Here is a 17,095-nt window from a genome sequence, read left to right on the forward strand (position 1 = left end):
GTGGAAGCAATAATTAGAAAATGGAAGACATACAAGACCACTGATAATCTCCCTCGATCTGGGGCTCCACGCAAAATCCTACCCCGTGGGGTCAGAATGATCACAAGAACGGTGAGCAAAAATCCCAGAACCACGCGGGAGGACCTAGTGAATGAACTGCAGAGAGCTGGGACCAATGTAACAAGGCCTACCATAAGTAACACACTACGCCACCATGGACTCAGATCCTGCAGTGCCAGACGTGTCCCACTGCTTAAGCCAGTACATGTCCGGGCCCGTCTGAAGTTTGCTAGAGAGGATTTGGATGATCCAGAGGAGTTTTGGGAGAATGTCCTATGGTCTGATGAAACCAAACTGGAACTGTTTGGTAGAAACACAACTTGTCGTGTTTGGAGGAAAAAGAATACTGAGTTGCATCCATCAAACACCATACCTACTGTAAAGCATGGTGGTGGAAACATCATGCTTTGGGGCTGTTTCTCTGCAAAGGGGCCAGGACGACTGATCCGGGTACATGAAAGAATGAATGGGGTCATGTATCGTGAGATTTTGAGTGCAAACCTCCTTCCATCAGCAAGGGCATTGAAGATGAAACGTGGCTGGGTCTTTCAACATGACAACGATCCAAAGCACACCGCCTGGCCAACGAAGGAGTGGCTTCGTAAGAAGCATTTCAAGGTCCTGGAGTGGCCTAGCCAGTCTCCAGATCTCAACCCTATAGAAAACCTTTGGAGGGAGTTGAAAGTCCGTGTTGCCAAGCGAAAAGCCAAAAACATCACTGCTCTAGAGGAGATCTGCATGGAGGAATGGGCCAACATACCAACAACAGTGTGTGGCAACCTTGTGAAGACTTACAGAAAACGTTTGACCTCTGTCATTGCCAACAAAGGATATATTACAAAGTATTGAGATGAAATTTTGTTTCTGACCAAATACTTATTTTCCACCATAATATGCAAATAAATTGTTAAAAAAACAGACAATGTGATTTTCTGGATTTTTTTTTCTCAGTTTGTCTCCCATAGTTGAGGTCTACCTATGATGTAAATTACAGACGCCTCTCATCTTTTTAAGTGGTGAAACTTGCACTATTGCTGACTGACTAAATACTTTTTTGCCCCACTGTATATACTATGTACAGGGGAGATAACACACAGGTATATACTATATACAGGAGAGATGACACACAGGTATATACTATATACAGGAGGAGATGACATACAGGTATATACTATATACAGGAGAAGATGACACACAGATATATACTATATACAGGGGAGATGACACACAGGTATATACTATATACAGAACAGGAGGAGATGACATACAGGTATATACTATATATAGGAGGAGATGACATATAGGTATATACTATATACAGGGGAGATGACACGCAGCAGGTATATACTATGTACAGGGGAGATGACATACAGGTATATATTATATACAGGAGATGACATACAGGTGTATACTATATATAAGGGAGATGACAAACATGTATATACTGAGGTGAAAATGAGAGGTGTGAGGTGAAAATGAAAAGGTGTGAGTGCAAAATGGGAGGAATGAGGGAAAATAGTGGAGTGATTGGAAAATGACAGATGTGAGGTCGAAATGACAAGTGTTAGGGGGGAATGAGAGGAGTGAGGGGGGAAAATAAGAGGTGTGAGGGAGAAAATGAGAGCTGTGAGAGGGAAAATGAAAGATGTGATGGGGAAAATGAGAGGCGTGATGGGAAATTAAGAGAAGTGAGGTGCTATAACTAACCACAGATATTTACTATGCCCAGGCAACGCCGGGCTCTTCAGCTAGTATATATATATATATTTATATGTGTCAATGACATATATATACCTATTCTATGTGTAGACATTTATTTTTTCTATTCTATTCTAACCTGTCAGTGTGATTTTACTGTACACCGCACTGAATTACTGGCTTTTCTATAGGACACCGGTGCGTATTTCTCGCAAGGCAGATGTGTGGTCTGTGTGTAATCTGTATTTTTCTCGCCCCAGAAGACTTTCATTGGTGTATTTTTGGAGGAATATGCTAAAAATAGCAGCATGCTGCGATTTTCTTAGCCTGTTAAATACGGCAGAGAAATACCGTATATACTCGAGTATAAGCCGACCCGAGTATAAGCCGACCCCCCTAATTTTGCCACAAAAAACTGGGAAAACTTATTGACTCGAGTATAAGCCTAGGGTGGAAAATGCAGCAGCTACCGGTGAATTTAAAAAATAAAAATAGATGCTCCATACCGTTCATTATTGCCCCATAGATGCTCCACATAAAGCTGTGCCATATAGAATGCATATATAATGCTCTGCACCGTTCAGTATGGCCCCATAGATGCTCCATATAAAGCTGTGCCACATATAATGCTCTGCACCGTTCATTATGGCCCCATAGATGCTCCACATAAAGCTGTGCCACATATAATGCTCTGCACCATTCTATATGGCCCCATAGATGCTCCACATAAAGCTGTGCCATATAGAATGCATATATAATGTTCTGCACCATTCAGTATGGCCCATAGATGCTCCACATAAAGCTGTGCCACATATAATGCTCTGCACCGTTCATTATGGCCCCATAGATGATCCACATAAAGCTGTGCCACATATAATGCTCCATACTGTTCATTATGGCCCCATAGATGCTCCACATAAAGCTGCCCCACATATAATGCTCTGCACCGTTCATTATGGCCCCATAGACGCTCCATATAAATCTGTGCAATATATAATGCTGCTGCTACAATTAAAAAAAAACAACAACATACTCACCTCTCTTGCTTGCAGCTCCTCAGCTTCCCGTCTCGGCGTCTCTCCACACTGAATGTTCAGGCAGAGGGTTGCGCGCACACTAGTACGTCATCGCACCCTCTGACCTGAACAGTCAGTGCAGAGGACGGGAAGACGGAGCGGCGCCCGGCATGTGGAACGCGGACAGGTAACTATGAGATACTTACCTGCTCCCGGCGTCCCTGGCTCCTTCCCCCGGACAGCTGGTCTCCGGGTGCTGCAGCCTCTTCCTCTGTCAGCAGTCACCGTTACCACTCATTAGAGAAATAAATAAGCGGCTCCACCCCTACGGGAGTGGAGTCCATATTCATAACTTTAATGAGCGGTACCATGTGACCACTGAACGGGGGAAGAGCTGCGGCACCGAAGACCGTGGGACAGGCAGGGGGAGCGCCAGGAGTGCCGGGACTAGGTGAGTATGTGACACGCTCTCTCCCTCTCACCCGCCGACCCCACCGCTGACCATGACTTGAGTATAAGCCGAGAGGGGCGCTCTCGGCTTATACTCGAGTATATACGGTATGTGGCTGATGGAAGCTGCCCCATAGAGAAACATTGGTCCAAGTGCAATGCGTTGTTTTTGTGCCTCTCCCTCAACCGTATTTCTCTCTAGAGTGACCCCGGCCTAACTCTGCAGTTTCTCTCTTTTTGGTGTGTTATGTTTTAAATAAAATTGCTTTGTTTTTTATACTTTTTAGTATTTGGCTGTGACTACTCTATTGATACAATCAAGTGCGGATTACATGCATTTTTTAGAGGATTACCACTCTGTAAATGCACTTAAAACTCATGTCTGTTTTTTACCTGCGGGTTTTCCGCACCTAATGTAATTTCTATGGAGAAAATCCATACAGAAAACTCAGCGTATCCACAGGAGAAATTGACATGGTGAGGACTTCAAACAAAATAAAGCACAGTGTGCACGAGGTTTCTATAAATCCCACCCAGTTTGCTGTAACTGTAAGGCTATGTTTCCATGGTCAGGAAATGCTGCGGATTGGACGCTGCATACAGCCACAGCGTACAATCCGCAGCGTCCAAATGATACAGCATAGTGGAGGGGATTTAATGAAATCCCATCTCCACTGTGCGTTCAAAGACGCAGGTGGCAGACCTGCATAACCGGACATGCGGTGCGTATAGATAGACCGCAGCATGTCTATTTATCTTGTGGAGACGCTTAGTCTTTGCAAGATATATTTCACAGTCCAATGTATAGGATGCGGTGATTCCACATGTGTTCAATGAACACATGCGGAATCACCGCGCGTACAAAAGCTGGCAGCGCTTTGGATGGAGCGGGTATCTACTGTGTCCAAAGCGCTGCCATTTCGGACTGTGGAAAAATAGCCTAAGACGCTGTGTTTTTTTCACTGTAAAAATACGCAGCGTCATAAACTCATCTATGGAACTTATCCTTAAAACCACACCACAAAACTCCAACAAATCATTTTGAAATGGTGTGCTGTTTTATTAAATGTGGTTTTCACGGAGTTTTAACCACAACTTAAACGCAGTACATACTATAACATGTAAAAAGATGCACATTTCTCCTGCATGTTAGTTCAAAAGAGAAACTAAAATGGTATTCAATGGCGACACCTCAATGAAAATCTATTGATGCGCTCCGACAGTCCAGAGGAAGGTATTATAAAGACCAAGGCATCATATATTGCAATGAGGACTGGTATCATAAATCAGCTGTTTTTGTGAAGGAATTATGTCATCTGTAGAGATGAGCAGTTCTTTTCAAAATTGAGTTTGATGAATTTTTCCTAAAATTTGATTTGCGGCAAATAAATTCATGTAAATTTTAATACTGGAAAACTTATAATTGCTCAGAAAATACACATGTGGGAGAGAGAGAGGAACCCATTAACCATAAGAACTTACACTCTACAGGAGAAAGAGAGAGGAACCCATTGACCATAAGAGCTCATACACTAGAGGAGAGAGAGGACCCTGCTGCAAATAAAAGCTTAAACTCTACACGATGGAGAGGACCCCGCTAACCTTAAGAGCTTACACTCTACAGGAGAGAGAGGACCCCACTGACCATGAGAGCTCATACACTACAGGAGAAAGAGGCTGCCATCACACTACCAGTATTTGGTCAGTATTTTACATCAGTATTTGTAAGCCAAAACCAGGAGTGGGTGATAAATGCAAAAGTGGTGCATATGTTTCTATTATACTTTTCCTCTAATTGTTCCACTCCTGGTTTTGGCTTACAAATACTGATGTAAAATACTTGAACAAATACTGCTAGTGTGACGGCAGCCAAAGAGAGAGGACACTGCTGCCCACAAAAGCTTAAACTCTACACGAGAAAGAGGACCCTGCTGATAAGAGCTTACACACAATAGAAGAGCGTAGACCCTGCTGACCATAAGAGCTTACACTCTGCAGGAGGGAGCGAGGACCCTGCTGACTATTAGAGCTTATAATTTACCGCAGACAGAAAGGGGACCCTGTTGACCTTTAACAGCTCATGCTACACAGGAGAGAGAGACTTAAGGCCTCCATTCACATTGGACTAAAGTTGGATGTTTCTGCATGCATTGACCGAATTGGCCGATGGTTTAATGTGTATGCGGCGTTGGCCTACGGATGGTCATAAAGATGATGATCAGACTTAGTAACCGCAGACCTGTGATGACCCAGATACTGACCACCACCATACAAGGTATGATAGTCAGTAAGGTGTCATGGCTGCAGAGCATTATGGAGAACCTTCCCCCCCGCAACAACATAACATGACTTTAGCCTGGTCTCTGATGCTTCAGCAGTGTGTGGAATGGTGTCGGGCAAGGTTTTTTTTTTTACAAAGGGAAACATCTCAAAATGTTCAAATTTGCATGAAATCATGAGTTCCAGGAAATTCAATTAGAACTCAATCCTCCGCAGATTGATCTGCTCATTTGTAGTTATCTAAGAAGAAAACGGCTGCACTCAATCAATGATATACTTTACAAAAATATTTTATGTTTTCTGCACATGTAATAAACACAAAATATTTTTGTAAAATATATCATCGATCGAGTGCGGCTGTTTTCTTCTTAGTCCGGGGTCACACTTGCGAGTGTGATGTGAGAAACTCTCATCAATATCCGGCACTACCACCGGCACTCGGGACCGGAGTGTGCAGCTGCGTAGAAATACATGCAGCTGCACACTCCAGTCCGAGTTCCGGCAGCAGTGCCGGGTATGAGACTCACGCAAGTTTCTCGCATCACTCTCACAAGTGGGACCCCGGCCTTAGTCTGACTTTGGGTCCACCCAAGTTCAGCCAGCACCTCTTTTTGAGCAGAGTGCGCATAATTTTTTTTCTCCTCCATTTCTAGTTATCAACTTTCTGACTGACTGGAAAATAAATTTTACTCTTATTTATATTTGATTTTCTAATTTGTCCATAAATAATTGTATTTGTCTGTGATTTTATGTTACTCCTGAAGAAGTTGGAGACCTTGCTTCAATCCCTGCATCTAAGCTCAGGCTCTGGGTGGGAGCGAACTGATGAAAGATTTAGTTTATCTTCAGATCAGTTACTACCCTGTGCTCCCCCTGTGATTTGCAGGAAACAATCCACGCTACCTACTTTGTCTGTGTATTCCTAGTACACTTCCTATCTACGATATAATGTTTTCTCATGAGAACAATTTGCCTCAAATAGCAGAGCTCAAATTATCTGGATCCATTCCAGACATCCATATATCATTTTCATTGTTTTTTTTTTGTTCTTCACATTTATATTTACTAAAAATCTTTCCATTCTGGTACATAGGACTATTTGTAGAAAATGATTGTTTGCACCAAAAACAATAATTCAATTTCTCATTATTGGTAGAATTAAGGGTCCTTCCATGCTGCGCTTTGCCCCATGTTCGCTGGTCTCGTTGGGGCTCATATCTGAACCCTCCGGAAAACAGGATTAGACTCAGGGGCCGCCTCCAGTAGCGTGTATGCCTGAAAATGATGTATGACAAAGCACATTGTGACCTTCTCGGCACTGTTATAGTCTATGGCCCTGTCGGCGCATACACCTGAATCCCATTTTGCGGGGGGGTGGGGTGGGTTGGACATAAGCCCAGACAGGACCAATGAAAGTGGGGATGAAAGGACCCTTAGGTGCCTCAGGAAGACGTAATATTAGGTGTCAAGGAGGAATTAACATTAGGCAGGGTTCTACTTTTCCCCTCTGATAAGCAGGATTCAGTATTTGGTCAGTTTATTACCTCAGTATTTTTAACCTAAAACCAGGAGTGGGACAATTGCAGGAAAAGTATAATAGAAACATATTCACCACTTCTGCATTTATCACCCACTCCTGGTTTTGGCTTACAAATACTGAGGTAAAACACTGAATGTGTGAACGTGGCCTAACTTGGGGTTAGCACTACTCAAGGGATAACTGTGGATTTGAAAATATATATTTTCTTTAGGTTATATAAAACTACGTTACTAAAACACCTCACTCCAAAGCACAAAAGGTGATCTTCATACCCTACACAATGTGGTCTCACAAAATACGGCAAGATCTCGCTGCTTAGAGCCGAGCAAAAATGTTCAGTGCTGTGGAATAAAAGATGTGGTGCTTACTCTTTGCCACATGGTTTTTTTTTGCCTTCCTCTGGATCAACATGTTAGGGCATGTTAGGTTAGGCTTTGGGTTGAACTAGATGGACTTATAGTCTTCCTTCAACCTTAATAACTATGTAACTATGTAACTATATAATTTGAACATGACTTTATTAGCACTCCTGGTTTTGACTTACTTATACTGATGTAAAATACTGACCAAATACTGAATGTGTGCACGTGACTTAACTGTCACAATGCTCTCTACCCCAAGCAGAGTAAGGACTCATTCACACATCAGTATTTTCCACGGACAAGAAAAAAGAACCGATTTTTCTGATCAGACTTTGATCCGAGGGTGGTCCGAGTCCCATCAGTTGTTCTCATAAGTGGAGAAAAAAGGAAATTTCTTCACCTTCTTTCTGAAAGTCCGTGAAACTTGGACCGCATCGGATGACTTCTGACTGTGTTCAGATTTTCTTCATAGATCCTTAGACTTGCATTGCCGATTTTGATCTGACCCTCAGATTAATATTGGACGTGTCTCCAATACTTTCTGCAGACCACATGGTAAGAGTAAAAACATCAGACATGTGCACAGCCTCATAGAATATCGTAGGTATGAGCGCGATCCATGAAAACTACTGATAGCACTCATCTGAGAAAATCGTCAAGTCACATGTGTGAATGAGCTCTAATAGCTCGCTAATTACAGCATAGAACAGTGTGACATGCAAGCAAAGTAAAGCGCAGTGGAGCAATAGTGAAACCTTTTCTAATAATAATAATAATAATAATAATAAAATAAAGATTATTATTATTATTATTATTATTATTTTCTAAAGCTATGGCGCCAACAGCAATCTGCTTCCTATTCTCTGTCCTTATGCAAGGCACTTCCCTTAGCAGCTCACTTAAAAAAAAGTTATATAAATAAAATGTTTTTTGATGGATACCAACTTTCTAAGCAATCAGTATCTGTCAAATAACAAGTGACTAAACACATTTATGTAAATACAATTTTTAGTTTTTAATAAAAGTTGATTTTTGGTGATCATCTTTAAAAAGTACCGTAATTTTATTTTTGGGAATTCTCTCAAAAGACTATGTTCCCTTAATGAGTATTTGGTGTGTTTTTGATGTTGCAGATTTTCTGCAGCATTTCAACACCTATTAGGGTATGTTTCTACGAGGCATATTTGCTGCGGATTGGATACTGCTTACAGCCGCAGCATCCAATATGCAGCATCCAGATGTTACAGCATAGTGGAGGGGAATTTATAAAATCCCATCTCCACTATGTGCGCAGGGCCACATCCAGCTTCCCTGCGTATCCAGACATGCGGCACGTCTTTATAGACCGCAGCATGTCTATTTATCTTGTGGGGACGCTCAGTCTCTGCAAGATAAATAGCACCGTTCTATGTATAGGATGCAGTGATTCCACCTGCGAGCATACAAAAGCCGGCAGCGCTTTGGACGGAGCAGGGATCCGCTGCATTCAAAGCCCTGCCGGTACGCCACGTGGATACATAGCCTTAGGTAAACTAGGCCACATGCGTTTTTTTCATTGTGTTTTTAAGTGCCTTTTTTTAACTTTTTTTTATTGCAATTTTGTCTCTTTTTGGTATGTCATGTTTTAAATAAATCTGCTTCACTTTTGATACTTCCCGGTATTTAGCTATGGCAAAGGATTATTGATATAGTCATTTATGGATTCTAGGCGTTTTTTAAGTGCTTTTTTTGCAGAGGAAACACACTAAAAACACATACCGTAGGTGTTTTTACATGCAGATTTACTGCATCTAGTGTAATTCTATAGGTAAAATCTGCATATAAAACTCGGTGTACCCGCAAAACAAATCGTTACATGGCAGATTTCAAACACACACCTCAGGTCAGTTCACGCAGTGTAGCAGAAAAGCACAGTGGGCATGAGTTTCCTATAAATCCCATCCACTTTGCTGGGACTGTAAGATGCTGCGTTTTTGGCTCTGCGAAAATGTGCGGCATCAAAAACTGATGAAAAACTCATGGTGGGAAATTAACTTACGGTAATATGAGCTTTAGGAAAGTTATCAATTTGTATAATGAAATTACTTTATTAAGGACATTATTGTCTCAAAAAATCAATGTACTTATTACTATAATTTAGGGGTGAGAGTGGAAACCAGAATACCAGGAGTAAATGAAGAATCCAGTTAAATTTGAGCCTAAAATCAAATTACTGCAAAACAACAGTGTGAACGACATAGCCACAGATCATGCTCCAGGTTTTCATGGGCCCTGGGCGAAAGAGTCCCGGTGGGCCCCATTAACACATATCACAACTCTTAATGCACAGATACGGCAGAGAAAAATAGGTATAGTACAATGCTAAAGATTTCACTTACTTCTTACTTTACATGAGTGATATCTGTTGTACATTCTACATTAGCTCAGAAACCGGACAGTATAGTCCTCTATACAGAATCATGAGCCCCATATATTGCTCCAAACAGAGTGATGAGTCCCATATATTGCCCCATACAGTATAATGGCCTCATATAGTGCTCCATACAGTATAATTGGCACCACATAGTCCTCTATACAGAATAATGAGCCCCATATATTGCTCCAAACAGAATGATGAGCCCCATATATTGCTCCATACAGTATAATGGGCAGCATGTAATACTCCATACAGTATAATGGACAGCACGTAGTACTCCTTACAGAATAATGAGCCCCATATAATGCTCCATACAGTATAATGGGCACCACAGAGTGCTCCATACAGAATGAGCCGCATATATTGCTCCATACAGAATTGACCCCATATAATGCTCCATACAGTATAGTGAGCCACATATAATTCTCCATACAGTATTTGATGGGCCCCATCTATTGCTCCATATGTAATGGGCCTCATTTTTTGCTCCATACAGTATATGATCGGCCTCATACAGAATACTGAGTCCCATATATTGCTCCATACAGAATGAGCCCCATATGATGCTCCATACAGAATGGGCCCCATATAATGCTCCTTACAGAATGGGTCCCATATAATGCTCCTTACAGTTTATGATTGGCCCCATATAATGTTCCAAAAATAATTGGCCCCATAAGATGCTCTATGTATAATGGGCCCCATATAATGCTCCATATTTAATTGGCCATATAAAATGCTCCATATATAATTAGTCCCATAAGATGCTTTATATATTATTGACCCCATTTACTGCTCCATATTGAATTGGCCCCATAAGATGTTCCATATAGAATTGGCCCCATAAGAAGCTCCTTATAGAATTGGCCCCATTAAGAAGCTCCATGTAGATTTGGCCCTATTAAGAAGCTCCATATAGAATTGACAGCATAAGATGCTCCATATTAAATTGGCCCAATAAGATGCTCCATATTAAATTGGCCCCATAAGATGCTCCCTAAATTATTGGCCCCATAAGATGCTCCCTATAGAATTGGCCCCATAAGATGCTCCCTATAGAATTGGCCCCATAAGATGCGGCATATAGAATTGGTCCCATAAGATGCTCCATATTAAATTGGCCCCATAAGATGCTCCCTAAATTATTGGCCCCATAAGATACTCCATATAGAATTAGCCCCATATAATGCTCCATATATGGGCCCCTTCTGATGGTCCCTATATATTTCTCCAAATATAAAAAAAAAATGAAATGCTCACCTCTCGTTGCTTGACGCTGCTCTGCTCTGGACTCCTCAGTATTGCGTCTTCCTGCTCTCTGTGCTGCGACTGCTCAGGCAGAGGGGGCACACTGGTGATGTCATCGCGCTGCAGCGCTGGAAGCGGGAGAGGTAAGTATCGCAAGTGCCGGGGCATGGAGCAGGCGGGGGGTGTCCACTCGCGGGGGCCGGCACCAAGCTCCCATAGCACGCCAGTGTCCCCGACGGCAAGTGGGCTCCCTGCCTGCTTAGGGCCCCGGCACTTGCACTGTTGCGCCAGGTGCTGACGCCAGCCCTGCATAGCCATATTGGTTAGCAAATTTCCCAAAATTGAATGTTAAAGATAAACTTCAGGCATAACCAAATACCGTAATTACTACACCTTTACCAACTGACCTTAATGTATGGCAATGGCTCCCTTTTTGGCTCATAAACACGTGGAAGCTCAGTTTGATGTATTCATCTATGAATGGGTATATTCTTTACAAAAGATTTTGGGGTGACACAAAGAACAATGAGAAAGTTATTCTCAATCATAAAAATTGAAATAGAGATTTATTATACATTTGTATCAAACTTACTGTACATTTAAACTGGGCATAAATAGAATTAAAAGTTATCTCTTAGTTTAAACTACCGTACTTAAAGTGTACACTAAGTCGAACTGGGCACGCACGTGTATGGGAGTATCAGTAGGTATCACGTATTGGCCAGCTGAGCATTACACTTTTTTTTATAGATTTGAGAATGTATTATACAATATAATTCCAATATGATTTGCGTTATGATTTTCATTATTAACACTTTCTGATTTTCTTCCATAAGGTCATCACACTGTCTACATTGGAGTTCACGTTCCAAAGAGCTATCGGAGGAGGAGACGTCATAGACGTAGAACCGGCCACAAAGACAAAAAGGAAAAGGAGAGATCAGAAAATTATTCCGATGTCGACAAGTCTGATACAGAAAATGCTGATGACCACAGTTCTAGCATCCTTAAGCCCCTCAGTAAGTACCGTGTGCAGTCACACATATAATCACTTGATTATACAAGTATTAATTGATGGCTGGAGAGTTATAATACAGAGCATGTTGAATATAAATGGGTTAATTCTGTTTCTTGAATCATAAAGAATGAAATAACGAATCCATTGACACGACTGGATGTCCTGTGGTGGTAGCTTCTAATGCTTTGAAAAAAAAAATGGAGCTGTTAATTATTATCTTAAGACATTGAGGTTGTCTAAAGCGTTATTCCAATCTTTTTCCATGGATAAAGTAAAAATAAGCCACTTTGCAATTGGCTTGTTATTAAAATTCTTATCCGTTCTCAATAACAGAGTGATTTTTTATGTTATGGTTTACTACTCGTTGTATAGTGTACTGGACACCGCTGCAGTCAATCAGAGATGTGTGAAAATGTGCTGTGCTTGCACACTCTTTTATATTGTTGGTCTGGGGGAAAATGTGTGTAAATGGGTTAGTAACTGGCTTAGTGATAGAAAGCAGAGGGTGGTTATAAATGGTATAGTCTCTAACTGGGTCGCTGTGACCAGTGGGGTACCGCAGGGGTCAGTATTGGGACCTGTTCTCTTCAACATATTCATTAATGATCTGGTAGAAGGTTTACACAGTAAAATATCGATATTTGCAGATGATACAAAACTATGTAAAGCAGTTAATACAAGAGAAGATAGTATTCTGCTACAGATGGATCTGGATAAGTTGGAAACTTGGGCTGAAAGGTGGCAGATGAGGTTTAACAATGATAAATGTAAGGTTATACACATGGGAAGAGGGAATCAATATCACCATTACACACTGAACGGGAAACCACTGGGTAAATCTGACAGGGAGAAGGACTTGGGGATCCTAGTTAATGATAAACTTACCTGGAGCAGCCAGTGCCAGGCAGCAGCTGCCAAGGCAAACAGGATCATGGGGTGCATTAAAAGAGGTCTGGATACACATGATGAGAGCATTATACTGCCTCTGTACAAATCCCTAGTTAGACCGCACATGGAGTACTGTGTCCAGTTTTGGGCACCGGTGCTCAGGAAGGATATAATGGAACTAGAGAGAGTACAAAGGAGGGCAACAAAATTAATAAAGGGGATGGGAGAACTACAATACCCAGATAGATTAGCGAAATTAGGATTATTTAGTCTAGAAAAAAGACGACTGAGGGGCGATCTAATAACCATGTATAAGTATATAAGGGGACAATACAAATATCTCGCTGAGGATCTGTTTATACCAAGGAAGGTGACGGGCACAAGGGGGCATTCTTTGCGTCTGGAGGAGAGAAGGTTTTTCCACCAACATAGAAGAGGATTCTTTACTGTTAGGGCAGTGAGAATCTGGAATTGCTTGCCTGAGGAGGTGGTGATGGCGAACTCAGTCGAGGGGTTCAAGAGAGGCCTGGATGTCTTCCTGGAGCAGAACAATATTGTATCATACAATTATTAGGTTCTGTAGAAGGACGTAGATCTGGGGATTTATTATGATGGAATATAGGCTGAACTGGATGGACAAATGTCTTTTTTCGGCCTTACTAACTATGTTACTATGTTACTATATTGAGCTTGTAAGAACTGTACTGATGCTGGCTAGGATCAATAGAGCGCTCCTGATGCTTCCCCCCACAAGGCTGTTGGCACCTAAATGACCAGGCCAAAGTTTACAATTATGATCAGTGCAATTTTATGACGTAATAACTCTGGAATGCTCCAACGGATCCCACCGATTCCGAGACTTTTTTTTCGGGACATATTGTACTTCATGATAGTGGTAAAATTCCTTTGATATAACTTGCGTTTATTTATGAAAAAAATGGAAATTTGGCAAAAATATAGCACATTTTGCAATTTTCAAACTGTTAGTTTTTATGCCCTCAAATCACAAAGCTATGTCACACAAAATAGTTAATAAATAACATTTCCCACATGTCTACTTTACATCAGCATAATTTTTGAACCATAAGTTTTTTTAGGAAGTTTTAAGGGTTAAAATTTGACCAGCGATTTCTTTTTTTCAACAAAATTTTGGAAAAACATTTTTTTAGGAACCGCATCACATTTGAAGTGACTTTGAGGGGTGTATGTGACAAAAAATACCCCAAAATGACACCATTCTAAAAATTGCATCCCTCAAGGTGCTCAATACTACATTCAAGAAGATTATTAACCCTTCAGGTGCTTTACAGGAATGTTTATATTGTGGAAGGAAAAAAATAACATTTAACTTTTTTCAAAAAATGTTATTTAGACCTAATTTTTTTTATTTTCACAAGGGTAACAGGAAAAAATGGACCTCATATGTGGGGGAAAACCGCTGTTTGGGCGCATGGCAGGGCTTGGAAGTGAATGAGTGCTTTTGACTTTTTGAATGCAAAATTTGCTGGAATAATTAGTAACACCATTTTGGAAACTACACCCCTCAGGGAACTTATTTAGATATGTACCTTGAACCCCAGGTGCTTCACAATTTTATGACGTAGAGCCGTGAAAAGAAAAAAATCACATTTTTCCCACAATAAATTCTTTTAGTCCCAAATTTTATATTTTCACAAGGTAACAGGACAAAATCGACTTTCAAATTTGCTGTGCAATTTCTCCTGAGTACGCAGATACCCCATATGTGGGGAAAAACTACAGCAGGGCTCAGAAAGGAAGGAATGATACATTGGAATCCTAATTTTGAGGGAATAGTCTCCAGGTGTCATGTCGCATTTGGAGAGTCCCTGATGTGCCGAAACAGTGGAAACCCCCCACAAGTGACCCAATTTTGGAAACAAGACCCCTCAAGGAATGTATCTAGATGTGTGCTGAGCACCTTAAAGGGAACCTGTCACCCCAAAAATCGAGGGTGGGCTAAGCCCACCAGCATCAGGGGCTTATCTACAGCATTCTGGAATGCTGTAGATAATCCCCCAATGTATCCTAAAAGATAAGAAAAAGAGGTTAGATTATACTCACCCAGGGGTGGTCCCGGTCCTGGTCCAGTCCGATGTGTGTCGCGGTCCAGTCCGGTGCCTCCCATCTTCATCAGATGATGTCCTCTTCTGGTCTTCACGCTGCGGCTCCGGCGCAGGTGTACTTTGTCTTCCCTGTTGAGGGCAGAGCAAAGTACTGCAGTGTGCAGGCGCCAGGAAAGGTCAGAGAGTCCTGGCGCCTGCACACTGCAGTACTTTGCTCTGCCCTTAACAGGGCAGACAAAGTACGCCTGTGCCAGAGCCGCAGCGTGAAGACCAGAAGAGTGCGTCATCCTATGAAGATGGGAGGCCCCGGCCGGACCACGACGCCCACTGGATCGGATCGCCCGCCCAGTTGAGTATAATCTAACCTCTTTTTCTCATCTTTTAGGATACATCGGGGGCTTATCTACAGCATTACAGAATGCTGTAGATAAGCCCCTGATGCCGGTGGGCTTAGCTCACCCTTGATTTTGGGGGTGACAGGTTCCCTTTAAACCCCCAGGTGCTTCACAGAAGTTTATATCATAGAGCCGTGAAAATTAAAAAATTAAAATTTTCCCATAAAAATGTTAATTTAGGCCCAATTATATTATTTTTACAAGGATAACAGGAGAAAATGGAACCCAAGATTTGTTGTGCAATTTCTCTTTAGTACGCCGATACACCATATGTGGTCAAAAACTACTTTTGAGACACAATGAACAGCTCAGGAGGGAAGAAGTGCCATAGTGGAGTTCAGATTTTCCTGGACTGGTTCGAGGGTGCCATGTCACATTGACAAAGCCCCTGATGTGCTAAAACAGCAGAAACCCCCTTAAGAGACACCATTTTACAAACTGTACTTTTCAATGGATTCATCTAGGGGTGCAGTGATCATATTGACACCACAAGTGTGTCACAGAATTTTATACCATTGCAACCAAAATTTAGTTTTAGCCCCAAATTTTACATTTTCACACTGGGAAATAGGTAAAAATAGCATCAACATTTGTCCCACAATTACTGTTGAATTTGAAAATATCCCATATTTGGCTGTACAGTATTACTTAGTCATACATTGAAACTTGGGAGGAACTGAGTCCTACTTGCCTCCTGTAGTGCAGATTTTGCTAGAATAGTTTGCGGACTCCACATAGAGAGCCCCTAAGTGCTAGAAGAACAGAATCCCCCCCTCAAATTACCCTATTTTGGAAATTATACCCCTATGGGAATTTATCTACAAGTGTAGTGATGATTTTGACTCCATATGTGTTTTCCAGAAACAAGCAGCATTGGATGTTGCTCCATGAAAATTGCCAACTGCCATTGTAGTGATCAGTACATTGTAGTGAACAATGCATTGTGTTTCTGGAGACACGCACCCATAAATTTGGAGGGCTGTCATCGCTACAGAAATGTTAAACATGTGAACTCTAAAAGTGGTTTTGGCACACTGTGGGGTTCAGAAGGAAGGGGAGCATATGGATTTTGGAGTGCAGAATTTGCTGATTTTTTTTTTTTTTTTGGGGGGGGGGGGGGGTGTTATGAAAGGCAATTCAGAATCACAATGGACATGGAGGTCAGAGCACATACAGTGAACTGACAATAACCCAAAATAATAGAACAAGCTCTGAGACGTGGGAACTCTGCAGACCGCAATCCCTAAGCCTATCAAACCACACTAAAGGTAGCCGTGGAGCGCTCCTGACCAGAACCTAGGCGCCTCATCACAGCCTGAGAAACTAGCTAATCCTGAAGATAGAAAAATAAGCCTACCTTGCCTCAGAGAAATTCCCCAAAGGAAAAGGCAGCCCCCCACATATAATGACTGTGAGTAAGATGAAAACACAAACATAGAGATGAAACAGATTTAGCAAAGTGAGGCCCAACTAGCTGAACAGAACGAGGATAGGGAAGATAACTTTGCGGTCAGCACAAAAACCTATAAAAAACCACGCAGAGGGGACAAAAAGACCCTCCGCACCGACTAACGGTACGGAGGTGGTCCCTCTGCGTCTCAGAGCTTCCAGCAGGCGAGAAAAACCAATAAAGCAAGCTG

At 41.8% G+C, this 17,095-nt stretch overlaps 1 protein-coding gene across 3 annotated transcripts in view; it reads left to right on the plus strand.

The window, feature by feature from the left end:
- The window catches only part of SLC4A4 (solute carrier family 4 member 4), a 368,399-nt gene that overhangs the window by 166,496 nt on the left and 184,808 nt on the right, over positions 1-17,095 (plus strand). For all 3 annotated transcript variants that reach the window (XM_069743508.1, XM_069743505.1, XM_069743507.1), the window contains exon 4: positions 11,907-12,089. In XM_069743508.1, coding sequence (XP_069599609.1) covers positions 11,907-12,089 — 183 coding nt within the window. The remainder of the gene's footprint in view (positions 1-11,906; positions 12,090-17,095) is intronic.

Source organism: Ranitomeya imitator, chromosome 1, assembly GCF_032444005.1.
Source record: "Ranitomeya imitator isolate aRanImi1 chromosome 1, aRanImi1.pri, whole genome shotgun sequence".
Classification (NCBI taxonomy): domain Eukaryota; kingdom Metazoa; phylum Chordata; class Amphibia; order Anura; family Dendrobatidae; genus Ranitomeya; species Ranitomeya imitator.